Here is a 17,500-nt window from a genome sequence, read left to right as displayed (position 1 = left end):
AATATATATATATATAACGATCTTCAAAGTATATATAACTTAATGAATATATTTATAGATATGCATTTACATACGTACACACACACACACACACACACACATACATACATACATACATACACACACACATATATATACATACTGATATAATGTATATATATATATATATATATATATATATTGTGTATACGTATATATATATACTTTGAGAGTATATATACTCCGTCAGGCTATTTCAGCCAGCAGCGGTAAATACACAAAGCATGTATATTAAATATATGTAGTTAATAATAATAATAATAATAATAATAATAATAATAATAATAATAATAATATATATATATGTGGGTGTGTGTGTGTGCGTGTGTGTGTGTGCGTGTGTGTGTGTGCGTGTGTGTGTGTGCGTGTGTGTGTGCGTACATATATATATATGTATGTATGTACATATGTATGTATATATGTATATGTATATGTTTATATATACATGTATGTATATCTATCTATCTATTGGCCCAACATTGTCACAGCACAGTGTCTGTGACTATGTGACTAGTTTATTACTACATGTCTCCTTCCATGCATACAGACATCATTCACATACACACAACAAACACGCAGGCATAACATACATATAAAGACATGCAATGAATACACGCACATCTATTTATGTATTTATGTGATGCACGATTTGCGTGTATGATGAGTGCCCGCATGTTTGAACGCCCTTGATAAACTACAAGAAACAGCTGTTCGAACGAGAGCTACCGATAGTACTTTTCCGAGGTTGATGTTTATCAATCAATCAGTAACCACGGACTAGAATTCTTAATCGAAGCCCAAACGGAAAAGAATAAAAAGAGAATAAAGGAGAACCAAAAGAAACGGCTAAATATATCTGTTGGATTATTTTTTCAGTGATGTAATTAAAAAAATATTTTCGTCTGTCACTCAATAATATAATACAAAGGTAAAACAAAACAACAAAAGCACCGCCACCACCACTTTTATAACGACGGCGACTATCACTACTGCCGCTGTCACCAACATTAACGTAACACCAACACAAAAACGCGAACCACCTGCGAAATAAAGTAGTTAAATCTCCATCAAACCACACCCTAATAATTCTTTCTCTTTTCTTCCTTTCTTTTTTTTTCTTTGAAGGAACATATAAGATCATTTTGCCCAGGATACGCAATATCGTGCATAAAGAGATAAAGCTGGGATAGCCATGGCTGGAAGTGCCTTTAATCATGTTCTCTATATGCTATCAGACACGACTAAAATGCGGCTAAGCAACAAAAACATCAAAAACAACAACGATAAAATATGAAAGTCTAAAATTCAGATACGACGATATCTTCTCTCAATATGTTTAAGATTTTCCCAGTGAAATCCAATTCTTCAACATCACAAAAGAAATATTAAAAGTATGTAAATGAAGCGCTGCTACTGCGGAACGTGGAAAGAAAACCCCACCCTAGTTTAATACTGCAACAATGATTTCTAACTTTGGCTCAAGGCCACATATTTTTTGGAGCTGGATGAGAAGTCAATAATCATTCATTCTTAATCGATTTTCAGTAGTTTGCTCATTGTATTTGTTTCACAGAAACCCTAAAAGTTGAAAGGTAAAGTCGACTGCGGCGGGATGGGTTTGAACTCGTGGATGGACGGATTGATGTAAAGGGACGTAACTCACTATCACTCCTTCCCAACAAATTTATGTGCTTTAACGAGTGCGTCGTCCACTGATCTAGTAACTATAAAAAAAAATAAAAAACAACGGGAACTTAAATTTATCAATTAATTTAACCATATCTATCTATCTATCTATCTATCTATCTGTCTATCTATCTATCTATCTATCTATCTGGCTAGCTGTCAGTCAGTCCATCCATCCGTCTAACCGTCCCTCCGTCTGTCCGTCCATACATACATACATACGTACGTACAAGGGCACGCAGAAGTAGACAATTAAATCTAGGTTTGTATGAGTTGCTATTCGGAGTATTTTGTTTTCAGACCTTTGAATTTATAGCATTCCATTCTATCGAACAGTAGCGAGTAATTTCTTTCGCTTTGTCGAATCCCAACTGCCTCAGTTTAATAACACCATCGCACACGCGCGCGCACACAAATATGCATAGATACTCGTATATATTTATATGTATGAAATATATGTATTATAAAAGAGGCAGATATAAATAGCTATAAGACAAAGACATTATAACTGAATAGAGAAAATCGAGCAATGAAACAGACAGATTTATATAAGTAAATAAATAGACAGACAGGCGTACTGACAAATATTGAGAAGAGAGTGAAGAAGAAAAAAGGTGGGAAAAACGAAAAGAAATTTAAACAGTCACAGATAGAAATGCATAGATAGATAGATAGATAGATAGATAGATAGATATACAATGACAAACAGATAGACAGGCGATAGATAGATAGATAACTGGATAGATAGACAGACGGACAAATAGATAGAGAAATAGACAGACATATATATATATATATATATAAATTTATATATATATATATATATATATATATATATATATATATATATATATATATAGATAGATAGGTAGAAAGATAGATAGATAGATAGATAGATAGATAGATAGATAGATAGATAGATAGATAGATAGATAGATAGATAGATGTTGACCTGAGAGCTCTTTTCCTATAAAATTCATTCCAGCAAAAGTGCGATATTTTCTCAGTCATTGAGGTACGTTTTCCAGATTGATGTTTCTGCTGCTGTTGTTGTTGCTGTTGTTGTGGTTGATGTTGTGGTTGTTGATGATGATGTTGGTGATTGTGATGGTGATGGCTATGCGGTTGCTGCTGTTGTGGCACTAAGGAAAGTTGTGGCTGTTGGTTGTGATTGTCATGGTGGTTCTTTTGTCGTAACGAGCACGACTTGGAACGGAGCCGAATGTAAAATGCGTCCATAGCAGAGTAAGGTGTGAAAAAAAAAAGTTAGAAAAAGCAAAACAAAACAAGGAAAAATAAAGGATAGGAGTATTTGGAAATTTAGTGAGGGATAGTAGGAGATAGTGAAGAGAGAGGGAGAGAGAGTGAAAGAGAGAGAGAGAGGAGAGAGAAAGAGGGTGTGTATATGTGAAATCAACTGAGTTGGAGAGAGAAAGAGAGAGAGAGGAATAGGCAAAAAGAGGGAAGCAAAAGCAGCCTAAGAAAGAGCGAAAAGAGAAATAGAGAGAAGGATGAAAAAGAGACAATGAAGAAGTGAACGAGGGGAGAGAAAGAGAAAGAATGAAGAAGTGAGGGAGGGGGGGGGGAGAGAGAGTGAGAGAAGCGTTCGAGATGAGAAGCTGGACCGGATCTGTTATAAGTACAAGGCAAGTCGAAGGAGTGCACGTTCAGATCCGATGTGGATTATATATAAAAAGTGGACTGGCAGCGATTGTAAACTTCATTCTTGTGGCCGTATAATGTGAATACACATGTGTACATGTATGTGCATGTGTGTACATGTGAGTAAAATAATGATGTATGGTAAGTCAGTGGAATAGGTTTAGATTATGTGTACGACGTTTGCATGTCAGCTCACATATCTCTATCGCTTCAGTATATAAACATTGGACGGATGTTTTGGCGTATGTGAGCGTATGTATGCGTGTATATATATGTGTGTGTATGTGTGTGTGTGTGTGAGCGCGCGCGTGAATGAGTACGAGCGCGATAGGACTAATGTAAACTATATGTAACTATCTTAATGTTTGTATCTCTATGACAATTCACACTCACACATACATGCATACGTACATACACACTTATACACATACATGCATACATACATACATACATACGTACATCCGTACATACATGCATGCGTATTTATATGTATATATATATATATAAGCGGGAATATATTTATATGTATATATATATATAAGCGGGAATATATTTATATGTATATATATATATATAAGCGGGAATATATTTATATAGGTTTGTCCTTATTTAAGAGAGTATATAAATTATCAGTGCATACGTTTGTGACCATACGTTATAATTCATCCTTTCTCTCTTTCTTCCACTGTCTGTCTATCTGTCCGTCTATCTATCTGTCTCTTTCTTCCTTTATCTCTCCCCCGCTATCTCTCTCTCTGTCTTTCTGTATGGAAGATATATGCTAACCGCTTCTAAGTGGAGGCTAGGTAGGGATCCCTCTGTGTATCTATAAGAACATTTGCTGTACAATATCCGCGGGAAATAATGTAACGCGCATTTTATGGCAACGTTTGTGTATATGTGCGTGTGTGTGTATATGTGAGTATTTGTGTTTATGTATGTGTGTGCTGGTACGTGTGTACATGTGTTTGTGAGTGTGTAAACATGTGAATAGGGATTGTTTGTGTGCGTGTGTGTAGGTATGTGTGTTGGTACGTGGGTACATGTGTTTGTGTGTGTGTGTGTGCATGTGCAATACGTCTAGTGCTGCTTAGTGTGTGCATATATGTGCAGTTAGTGCACACGGAAATCACCAGGGTTTTACCAATTTCTCTACTACACGCTCAGTACACGTGTTCGCCGACATGTTTACATTGGGAATTAATTAGTCATGTTCACTCCCACTTCATCACCAACTCCTCCTCCACCTCCTCCCCTCCCCTCCCCTCCCCTCCCCCCCTCCCCTCCCCCTCCTCCTCCACCTCCACGAGTACCGCCACCGCAACCATCGACCGCTGTCGCAACCATCAGCGCCCCCACCCCCACCCCACCACTACTGTCACCATCATCATGATCGTGATAGTGATGATGATGATTATCATCATCATCATCATCATCATCATCATCAGAAAGGAGAAGCAGGAAAAGCAATTCATAAAAGATTGAACAAAAATAGACATGAAAACTAGTAATAGTAGTAGTAGTAGTAGTAGTAGTAGTAGTAGTGAAGATTTGCGGTGGTGGTGGTAGTGGTAGTTTGGTGGTAGTTGTTGTAATAGTAGTAGTGGTGGTAGTCGTAGTGAATGCGATGATGATAGTAGTAGTAGTAGTAGTAGTAGTGGTAGTAGTAGTAGTAGTAGTAATAGTAGTAGTAGTAGTAGTAGTAATAATAATAATAGTAGTAGTAGTAGTAGTAGTAGTAGTAGTAGTAGTTCCATCCCAGTTCAGCCCTTGCTCGAATAGACATGCATAGATATAATCAAATGAGTTTCTCCTGTCACGACCATCCCATTTGTTTTATCTTTCATTTAAATTTTCTTCCTTTCTTCTTTCCTTCAGACACTGTAGCTACGATTAAATTAAGCAGCGTGTCCTTCCCATTAAAACATTTTTTTAATATTTTTAAAAGAACGGTTGAGTGAGAATTTTAGTGAGTTTCGACTGTTGTTTCTAGCAAATCTATTGATCGAACTTTGCCTCGTTCCTTATAACCAAAGTGTCAGAAACCTGTTGTTGCTGTCGTTACTGTGGTCGTCGTCGTCTATATTATTGTCGTCCTTGTAGTTGTTCGGTCATAGGACAGACCTGATCAACATCACACCAATACAGTAATCAATGATGCTTCCTCAGTAACCATCCCATCTGGATACGTTATCCGATATTTAGAATTAAATTACATTTTCTAAAATGTCGTTCGTTTATTTTTTCTCCCTTAAAAAAAAAAGACAAAAACAAAAAAATACATCAAGGTGTAATTTAAAGGTGATCCAGCTGCTATTTCTAACATTACGACCGACCACGTAGAGGCTCATGGCCCATCACGTGGTGCTTTCTTGTTATGTAATATTCTTAAGTGCGTCAGTTGACACACACGCATGGTGTAATAAGACTACCCCCACTAGCTAGTAAGAATCGCTATATCTACCTTGAGCTAGATTTATTTAGTGCTTTCTCTCCCTTCGTGCTTGGCAGCAGAATATCTGCAACGGCGTTGTTATGTTGTTAGGAGATCAATATAGTCACTGAAGGAGGACTATGCATACATACATACATACATACATACATACATACATACATATATATATATATATATATATATATATATATATATATATATATATATATATATATATATATATTTATATATATATATATGCACATACACACACAAACAAACACACACCTATGCATGCATATATACATGCATATATACGTATATCTATCAGTATATATATGAATATATATATATAAATATACATACATATATATATACATAAATACATACATAGATACATACATATATACATATACATATATATATATATATATATATATATATATATATATATATATATATATATATATATATACATACATATATAACATGATATATTGAGACAAATTATATATATGTAATATAAATTAAATAATATATATACATATATAAATATATATGCATATATATATATATATATATATATATATATATATATATATATATATATATATATATATATATGCGTGTGTGTGTGTGTGTGTGTGTGTGTGCGTCTGTCTTTCTGTGTTAGTCTCACTCATCATTGCTTGACTGCCGGTGATGGTGTGGAGTGTTTACGTAACTTAGCGGTTCCGCAAGGCAGACGATAAAGTAAGTGCTAGGCTTAAAAGTAAAATAAGTACCCAGGCCGATTCATTCGACTAAAAACTTTTCAAGTCGGTGCCCCAGCATGGCCGCAGTCTAATAACTGAATAAAGTGAAAGGTAAACGATAAAAAAATAAACTATGATATATAATATACATACTATGTAATATTTATATTATATTATATTATATTATATATATATATATATATATATATATATATATATATATATATATATATATATATATATATATATAAGGAATCCAACGTTTCGGAGAGAATCCTTCTTCACATTTAAGATGATAGTGGGGAAGGAAAGGTAGTAAAGTCGTATATATACATAGGCATACTTCGCTTTACGTAACCCCGATTTACGAAACCTCATCTTTACAAACTGTAGATGAAAAACCGAAAAATTTGGTTACTATGGTAACGAGCGTCACTTCGGGTCTGGTAGCACCTGTTACCTTGAACGATCGCTTGCAACTGCTTTTTTGGATTTGAAGTGTGATGGCTTCAAAAAGAAAGAATTTTGAGATGCAAAGCAAGGACAAGAAGAAGCGTAAAGCAATTACTTTAGAAATAAAATACGAATTGATTAAACAACACGAAAAAGGTGCAACTGTTAAAGATTTATCAAAAAAATTGATATGGTCCCTTCCCCTGTTTGTACCATCTTGAAGCAAAAGGCAAATTATTAAATATGAAGAAGCTCTTTATGCTGACAGTGATGAAATCACAAATGAAGAATTGCTAGAAATGGAAAAGTTTGAACGCGAAGAAGAAGAAGAACATGAAGAATCGTCTGAATGATGCTTCTCTGCAAAAAAAAACAACAAAAAAACAAAAAAAAACTAAATGAAGCATTTCTTCACATGGAAAAAAGCAATTGAAATCTTTGAGCTGCAAGATGCCGATTTTGAAAGAAGCTCAACTGTTGCTGCAAATTTAATGAGAGGTCATGTGTGTTATCGTGAAATCTACCGTAAAATGGAGAAGAAACAACTTTAGGGGCGGGTTAAGCCAATTACATCGGGTTAAGCCAATTACATCGACCCCGAAAGTATGAAAGCCAAAGTCGACCCCGCAGCATTTGAATCCAGAACGTAAAAGACGGATGGACTGGCACTTGGCATTGTGCCTGAATTGCTAACATTCCAGCCAGCTTGCCGCCTTAGTTCTTATAATGTATATTAATCCCGCTATCCATTTAACTGGCCAACATTATGAATTGGGTTTATATGAATAAGTATGCCTAACCGACCTGCGAAGTCTGGTTTATGCTTCTATCAGACATGGAACGACAAACGTTTGGTGAAGATCATGGATGGTAAAGAGGTGGAAACGTTAGCCATTTCCTTTTCTATTGTTGTGGGAAGTAAGTTATTTATGAACAAGATCACACAAACACAGAAAAGAAAAATAAGAAGTGCACCAACGAGAGAACAGCTATGCGGTCGTTTCAATTGCTATAAATAGCAGCCAAAGTTTTCTCTTATCCTATCCTGCTGTCGTGAATAAAGAGGGACGTAGTGTTTGATATAGATATATGAAAATATGGGATAGTCACGGTTGGGAAACCTTTAATCGCAGGTCTACTCTACGAATGCTGACCTAGTTGCTAAACAGCAGCAGCAGCAGCACCACCACCACCACCACCACCACCATCATCATCATCATCATCATCATCAACATCATCATCAGCAGCAGCAGCATTATCGACCCAATAGCAAAGATAAATGTTTTATATGGAGAATATAAAGGAGTATTACAAAATACATTTTCGATTACGCATATGATATTCATCTACAATTAGGAGGAAAACGATGATGAAGTATGGAACAATCTGGAATCCATAGAAAATCAACATAACGTATGTTTTTCTGCCCTTTGTGATAACCTTCTGAAATGACTAAGAACCTGGAGCGGAAATCATTGGAGTAAAGATAAACATCATTAAGGTTAAAAATTCTTGAGAAATACGCACGCACTTAGTCTTAATTCTTAAGCCTAATACCAAGAGATTTGGGATTGCAAGGCCAGCGAATATAATCCCGAAAGGATGAAAGGCAAAAGTCGACCACGGCAGAATTTGAACTCAGAACGTTAAGGCTAAACCTTCCTGTCCTTGCTTAAGGCTTTTGTGGAAGTCGGTAACAATATTAATCTCGGGAGTGGTAAGTTGATTACATCGACTCCAGTATTCAAATGGTACTTATTTTATCGAGTCCGAAGGGATGGAGGGCAAGGTCGATCCCGGCGGTATTTGAACCTGGAACGTAAAAATGAATGAGAACGTCGGTTACAATATTATCCAACGTTCAAGGCGGTGAGCTGTCAGAATCGTTAGCATGCTCAGCGGCATTTCGTCCGTCTTTATGTTCTGAGTTTAAAATCCGCCGAGGTCGACTTTGCCTTTCATCCTTTTGCGGTCGATTAAAAATGGCTATCAGTTGATCACTGGGGCCAATGTAAGATGTAATGGACTCATCTCCTCCCCAAGTTGCTGGGTTTCTGCCAAAACTTGAAACCGATATTATCCGACATTCAAAGCTTGTGGCCGATGAAATAAAAACGAATGCATAAATAAATAAAGATCATTTCAGTAATAGTTCGAACCAGTGAACTGCGACACTGTCGGTACTCTTTACACACACACACACACACACACATGCGTACATACACACACACGTGTCAGAGTTCGGGGATAAGTTTCGCTGTCTTTATAGCTTATTAAGGTTCGCTTACATTTCTTTGACAAGATATCGAAAGAAGAGAGCCATTATTAAAACGTGAACAAACATTTGCCAGACACAACTACTTTATATAACAGTGCGAGATTAACGACCTGACTGGTTGTTAATCGCATGTCAAAGCGAGTAAAGCGTTGAAGCTGAATGCTATCTTACACACACACACACTCGCATACACCCACGTATTCTTTTACTTGTTCAGTCATTTGACTGCCGCCATATTCCAAAATGGCTGCAGTCAGATGGGTTTTAGCTGACTGCGGCCATATTCCAATATGGCCACCTTAAAGGGTTTTAGTCGAAGAAATCGACCCCAAGATTAATTCTTTGTAAGCCTAATACTTATTATATCGGCTTCTTCTACCGAACTGCTTAGTTACGGGGACATAAACACACCAACATCGGCTGTCAAGCGATGGTGGGGTACAAACGCAGACACACACACATATGTATATATATATATATATATATATACATACACACACACACATATATATATGTGTGTGTGTGTGTATATATATATAGGTATATATATGTGTGTGTGTGTGTGTATCTATCTATCTATCTATCTATCTATCTATATATATATATATATATATATATACACATATATATATATATATACGACGGAGTTCTTTTCAGTTTCCGTCTACCAAATCAACTCACAGGGCTTTGGTCGGCCCGAGGCTATAGTAGAAGACACTTGCTCAAGGTGCCACACAGTGGGACTGAACCCGGAACCATGTGGCTGGGATGCAAGTTTCTTACCGCACAGCCACAAAATTTTTTTGATTATATATATGTGACAAGGCTGGTCCTTTGAAATACAGGTACTACTCACTTTTGTTAGCTGAGTGGACTGGAGCAACGCGAAATAAAGTATTTTAGTGTATGGCATTATATAGTCTTTCTCTGCAGAAATACAATATCATAATTTTCTATAGGTCAAAAATGGGTACTTATTTCACTACGGGTACTAATTTCATCGACCTTGGAGGAATAGCATTTTAAGTCGGCTCTAATCAGATTTGAACTCTGTTCGTGCTCCACTACTTCTGATACTTTAGCTCCCGTCAAAAGAGAGCGTATATTGATTTTTTTATTCAAGATTTCAAATCTAGACATACGGAAGGATTTATGAACGTGTGATAATTGATATTTTCTGTAGAACTTTAGCGACATGAGTGAAACGAACTGACTACTGAACTCTGCTCTCTTTATAACTTCTATTTTGTTTCTGTCGAAAACATATAACACATTAAAGGAGCTACTGCCCTACAGAATGTGGTGATATTGTACGGATCAAGAGCATTTTTAGCGTCGTTGGTGAATGAAATAGCTATAATCAGGATCGTTTTAGTAGCATTATAGGCCCCAGGGTCAATCAGTGCACTGGGCCCTATAGTATTTATTTTACTGACAATTGACCATAGCATGCATAGGTTAGAATTGGGTCCCTAAACCTGTGAAGCTGTCGGGCAGCTCAGTGTGTCCATGTCTTGAGACAGCAATGAATATAATGATGGAGAATCGAAACCGAGTTACAAATTTGCTAGCTATGGATTACCGCGATATGACGGTGCATAGCAAAGTCTTCTTCAATTAAATTAATTATGATAAAAAAAAAAAGAAAAATGGTGAGTTTCTGTTATTGTTTAGCTTTTGTCAATGATATAATGATGTACCAGCTGTAATTATACTATCTTTTTCAGTTGTAGTTTCTTTAGGACTATAATATTCAAGAAGACAGGTTGTTATTTGAGGGAGATTTGGTTGCTATTTCTAGCATGGAAAGAGACCGTATATAGGCTCCCTCGTTGATCTAGAAGGAAAAAGGGTATTATGATGCATGTATCTATTCTAAGCGCCTAACGACGTAAGTAAACCTGTGTCAGCCGAAATTCAAATCTGGATTGCGATGTGTATATGTTAAGAGCTTGCCTTTTTGTCTTACACTGCATGCCATGATCAAAAATATATTAACAGCACTTAATAGCTCATTCAAATTCATAAATAGTTTTGTAGTTTTTCATTTTGGCAGACGTTTCTTATGATATATAAATTACTAAAACATTATATACTTGCATGATATATAGCTAACAAATGTCAGTTACACCAGACGTATAAACGTCATATACATATTATATATTTATATATGAGATACTAAATACGAAACAAAAAAAAATATAAATAAATCTACGCTTATATGGCCGAAATATGACAGTACAGATATAGTTATTTTCTTTATTTTGCTTTTGCGCGTTATCGATTAAATTTAGTTTATAAGAAACGAAGGTATTAGCTTATAACAATGGTGACTGCTATTTAAGATTAACACAAACGAGATATATTATAACCGAACCGGCTATAATATTCCTCGTACGTCATGAGATTAAAAATTTATAACTGCACTTTATTTCTTTCCCGGCAAGCAATTTTTTGTGTAGTCGCACGTTTTAGTAAATCATTGCCGTTTTCCCCATTTCATTCATATTACATAAAAATAATATCTTTCCAACTAAAAGTTCGTGCTTTCAACACATTTTGAAAAGGTTTCGATCTTTTTAGATTTCTCTTTCATTAAAATTTTAGATAATAAGCAAGAAAGACATTTAACACTGATGATTCTGTTGAGTAAAACACCGGACTATTATATTATACGTTGTTATATTACGTATAACATATTTCATTTTAGCTACACATTCACACACATATACACACATACATAGTGATGAAGCAAGTTCAACACGTCAAAGTGCATGGCACACAGTATGATGAATATAAAGTTAATTTATATACTTTATACAATTTTAGAAACAAATCGCTTTGTTGAGAAACACGGGATGTATGAGTCAACCGCGTATGACGATAGGCGCTCAAACACTTTGAGTTGCTTTGAAGTTATTAGTAACTTGAATTGACAGGTTTATACAATTATATAAAATTTATGCATAACGCATATTGATTTGTAGCTGATATTCCAAGGGTATCTTTGGCAGGCGTGTGTCACGTACATCTATGTAAATGTAAATATCGCAGACCTAAATTGAACCAACATTGGATAAGGTTTGTAAAACACCCTTATGTATGCCACAATATTATTTTTTCTTTTTTTCGCCTGTTTTCTTTTCTGCTTCCTCTGACTTCTAGAAGAATTACTCTGATTTAAAATCACAGCACATTGTTAAAGTTGAACTTTTATTTCTTCTAACATACTTGCAGGAAGCTAGCTTTGAATAATTAACCAAACTTGGAAGAATCAAATTATAAGCTAAACAGAATATCAACATTAGCTAGCATTAAACCATAATGAGTTTATACCAGCGATCACGGGTCTAATCACTGTTGATTGTTAAGTTTTTGAATCACAACAGTATGAATACATGATACTTATTTCTTATCTTCATTAATAAAGTTTGGTTTGAAATCAGTTCGAAGAAGTCATATTATATCTACATGATATTAAAATGTTATCACTTGTCATTGTGTATCATATTTCTAAACTTTGACTTGGATCTTCTTAGAAACAAATCTCTTTTCTGTATATTAATCCCGGCGGACTGACTTGTGTCTTCTTATCAAATGGCCTGTTGCTGATCTCTTTCAATACCAACGGCATAAACACCGTTATTATAACTGATAATAACGTTTCTTTTTGTTTCTCATTGTGATACAGTTAATACTGGAAGTACACTAAACATAGAGTTTCTTTTTCTGCCGTTTTGTCTTCTTATTTTAAGACGAATTCCTCATTAATTTCTTTTTATTAGAGCATCTGGTAAAGAGAAACCTTCGAAAAGAATATGATATTTTAATGGAAAATTCTACCAGAATAAGATGTAACTACATGTGCGTTACAAATGAAAACACGAAATTCATAAATTATTGATCAACATTGTGGCCGAAATGCTGTTTCTCGCTCGAAGAGAATGATAGTTCATATAGTGCCGCAAGGTAAAGCAGTACTTTGCTAGCTAAAATCAAAAAACTTAGAGATCAGTGGAGGTATGGCTTCCTTGCATAGCAATATTTGCATTGTTTAATGGTAATGTAGTTAACTCTCTTACTATTTTACGCTAAAATATTCTTAGTCACCAGTCAACAAGTGAAACTGAATACAATCGCTCAATCTATTAGAAATAGAATATTCATATCCCTCAAATCTTACCATGAAGGCCACATTGAAGATGATATACTTGAAGGAATTACGGCCCGGTCCCTTATGACTATAATATGTTCTGTCAGAGCCGTCCTTGGGCTAAACACTACCACTATTAGTAACAACAACTACACCAATAACAATAAAACAAATTGAGTGGTCTTATAAAATAAGTACTAGTTGATTACTGAGGTAGATGTAATCAGCCATCCCACTCTACCAAATCTCAGGCCATGAGCCTATGATAGAAAGAAAGAAAGAAAAAATTAAGGCAGCGAGTCGGCGGAATTGTTGCGTGTCGGACAAGACAAAATAGAAAAAAAATGCTTGGCTGTATTTCTTCTGGTTCTTTATATTCTGAATTCAAATACCGCTGAGGTTAACTTTGCCTTTCACCCTTCGGGAGTGTAGACCTCGGGCCAAATCTGAAAGCATTATTTATCAAATAAAATTAAAGAACAATCACTGGTTATATCTAATATAGCTGTGATGTCTGGGCCTGGAATAGAATGGAATTTTTAGTCTACTACTTTATATTCAAGTCTTAAGGCCTTGATGAAGGGCACTATCGTTGGGCTGTACTTTGGGAAACAGATCTGTCTTTCATCCGGTTCTAAGTAAATACTAATAATTTGATTATGAGAAAGCGTGAATGAATGAAAACGTAAAAGAAATGAATATATATATTATATATATATGTATGTATATATATATATATATATATATATATATATATATATATATATATATATATATATATATATATATATATATATATATATATATATATATTTATATGCAAAGACATGGCTGTGTGGTTAAGAAGCTAAAGCCCCTGGCCTTGTGAGTGAATGTGGTCGGCGAAAACTGTGTGGAGGCGCCCATCGTATGCATGTATATAATCGATATATAGACATTCATTTTATTATTATTATTGTATTTTGACCTGAAGATTAGCTATATTTTTGAATAGAATTGATTTTCGATCGATTTATTTTGAATCGAATTGATTTTTATTTTATTTTCTATTTGAAAATATGGTTATGAAACGCGTGTAGTCATTTTTGCCATTTTAATATTTATTACTTTGTACTTTTTTGATTTTTATATAGGTCTTTTTAGTGTATTTACTTATAAAATTTTTCTATATGTGAATGTGGATTTTCATGGATGAATTCAATAATTGTGGGTTTTTTTCTCTAAAGTATATATATATATATATATATATATATATATATATATATATATATATATATATATATATATATATATATATATATATATATATATATATATATATATATATATATATATATATATATATATATATATATATATATATATATATATATAGGCGCAGGAATGGATGCGTGGTAAGTAGCTTGCTTACCAACCACATGGTTCCAGGTTCAGTCCCACTGCGTGGCACCTTCAGCAAGTGTCTTCTACTATAGCCTCGGGCCTACCAAAGCCTTCTGAGTGGATTTGGTAGATGGAAACTGAAAGAAGCCCGTCACATATATATATATGTTTGTGTTTCTCCCCCACCATCGATTGACAACCAATATTGGTATGTTTACGCACCCGTAACTTAGCGGCTGGGCAAAAGAGACCGATGGAATAAGTAACAGACTTTGATAAATAAATATTGGGATCCATCTATTCGAGTATACCATTTAAGGCTGTGCCCCAGCATAGCCGCAGTCCAATGATTAAAATTAGTAAAAGACAAAAAGATAGAGAGAGCATTACGTAAGCCATTCATTGAAGAAAGAATTACACGTGTGTTCGAGTGTTACAGATTGTCCGTATGTGATCTATACGTCAAATAGACACTCGCTATGAATTGTTCTCTTGATCAACACTCTTTTAGAATAGTAAGCAATATTACTCATTTATCATTAGATAAGAATCTTTGTAGTTGATATTACTTTTACGCAGATTTTTTTCCAAAAATATTTCTAATCTTTTCTTCATCAATAACTGCAATAATCTTTCTTTGTAGTCATTCATTCAGCGTCAGTTACGAAGAAAAAAAAAATTAATTTCATAATAATAATGGTTTCCTATTTTGGTACTAGGCGAGAAATTTTGGGGGAGGAGGAGGAGATAAGCGGATTACATTAACCCTAAGTGTTTAACTGCTACTTATTTTTATCGATGCCTCAAAGATAAAATTCAAAGTCGACCTCGGAGGAATTAGAACTCAGAACGTGGAGGCGGGCGAAATGCTGCTAAAGCATTTCGCCCAACGTACGAACGATTCTGTCAGCTCGTCGTCTTTTCTTTGAGAATAATAATAGTTTCATATTTTGATGCTAGGCCACCAATTTTGGAGGAGGAGAAGATAAGTCGATAACATCGATCCAGTCGACTTCGGAGGAATATGAACTCAGAACGTGTAGACAGGCGAAATGCCGTTAAAGCACTTCGCCTGGCATCCTAACGATCCTCCAGCTCACCGCTTTTTCTTTGAGAATAATTATGGTTTCATATTTTGATACTAGTCCAGGAATTTTAGGAGATAAGTCGATTATATAGACCCCAAGTGTTTAACTCGTACTTCAAAGTCGACCTCGGAGGAATTTGAACTCAGAACGTAAAGAACGAGAAGAAATGACGCTGAATAGTTTTGCCCTGATACACTAAAGATTCTTCCAGCTCGTCACCTTTTTTTCAGTATACAAATGGATAGAGATATCCATTGATAAAGACAATGCATTGAGATGTGTGTATGTGTGTGTGTGTGTGTGTGTGTGTGTGAAGTCCCAGATCAGCTGTGACTGATCAAAGCTGTATCAAGTTGGCAATCAGCCAAACGACTAGGTGTGACCCACACATGCGTTATTCTATATGTGCGTGTATTGGCAGTAAGTAGAGTAAGGAAAAAAACCCCAACAAATTATATAGAAAAAAAGCAAAATAAAACAAAAATCAAAACAAACAAAGCCTAAATGGAATAAAGAGAAACGCAATGGCCATTTACTTTTTCGCATGGAAACACAAGAATTCTGCTATATTCATTGGACAAATCTATTCAGCATGGTGCAGTAGAAATGAGAGAAACCACCCAGAAGTAACTGCCAAGACTTCAGTGATCTTAGAGTCTTTGATGTGCTTAAAGGCAGTAAACCTCTACAGGAAAACGACAATTGATAATCTACACGATGTGGAAAATAAACCAGACGATTAACACCTGTGGTGTACTGTTGGAAGCTACGTTGCCGTGCGACAATTCCGACGTACCAATGTGGGATCGACCTGACATACCGTGTTCTATGATGTATAAGACGAACCTCCCTGCAAAAGATGTCTCAAAACTTCACATCAGGTCCCATATAACACATTGGGCCTACCTATATTACATGCTTTAATGCACTAAAACCTTTTTTTCCCTGAATATGCGCTGCTGAAATTGGGATGAGGTTAATATATCCGTGCATCTCTTATTAATATCAAACAAGATAAAAAAAAAAAAGATCCGACCAAATCTCTCTCGAATTAAACTACACAGTATTAAACCAGAAACGACACATAGGATAATACAGTCCTAGATATACCTCAAAAGTCGTAAAGGCTATGGCTAGAATGTCCTTACTAATAGGCCTAGTTGATCAAGGATGACCTGGTGCTGCTCAACAATAACTTTAAGGCCATCGATTTTCGACGCAAATGACACTAAATTAGCTATTACAAAAGAAAGAACTCAGTAGTGGCACGCCAGTAAATGTCCTACTTTTATTGCCTTTTAGCAACATTTATAAAAAGCAAAAAAAAAAAACCCCAAAAATTCTGGCACCATTCTCGGATTATATACACCTACTAGGAAGGCACGTGGCCTAACGGCTGGCCCTTACGATCTTACGATCATGAATTTGATTCCAGGCGGTGCGTTGTGTCCTCGAGCAAGAAACTTAATTACATATTGCTCCAGTCCTCTCACCCGGGAAAAAATGAGTTGTATCTGTTATTCAAAAAGCCAACTTTGACACATTCGGCGTGTGACGCTGAATCTGAGA

General features: G+C 35.3%; 1 protein-coding gene across 24 annotated transcripts in view; it reads right to left on the bottom strand.

The window, feature by feature from the left end:
• The window catches only part of LOC106884224 (GTPase-activating Rap/Ran-GAP domain-like protein 3), a 1,447,782-nt gene that overhangs the window by 233,664 nt on the left and 1,196,618 nt on the right, over positions 1-17,500 (bottom strand). The window contains exon 1 of one of the 24 annotated variants that reach the window (XM_089344020.1): positions 2,678-4,465. The exons of 22 other annotated variants lie outside the window; for them this stretch is intronic. In XM_089344020.1, coding sequence (XP_089200146.1) covers positions 2,678-2,964 — 287 coding nt within the window. In that variant the 5' untranslated portion in view covers positions 2,965-4,465. Of the gene's footprint in view, positions 1-2,677; positions 4,466-17,500 lie in introns of those variants that run through there. One more of the 24 variants, XM_089344018.1, reaches the window with a different exon arrangement.

Source organism: Octopus bimaculoides, chromosome 2 (assembly GCF_046866305.1).
Source record: "Octopus bimaculoides isolate indiv1 chromosome 2, ASM4686630v1, whole genome shotgun sequence".
In the NCBI taxonomy this organism is placed as follows: Eukaryota; Metazoa; Mollusca; class Cephalopoda; order Octopoda; family Octopodidae; genus Octopus; species Octopus bimaculoides.
Note: the sequence above shows the minus strand (reverse complement) of the source record. Positions and strands in the feature narration are given on the sequence as shown.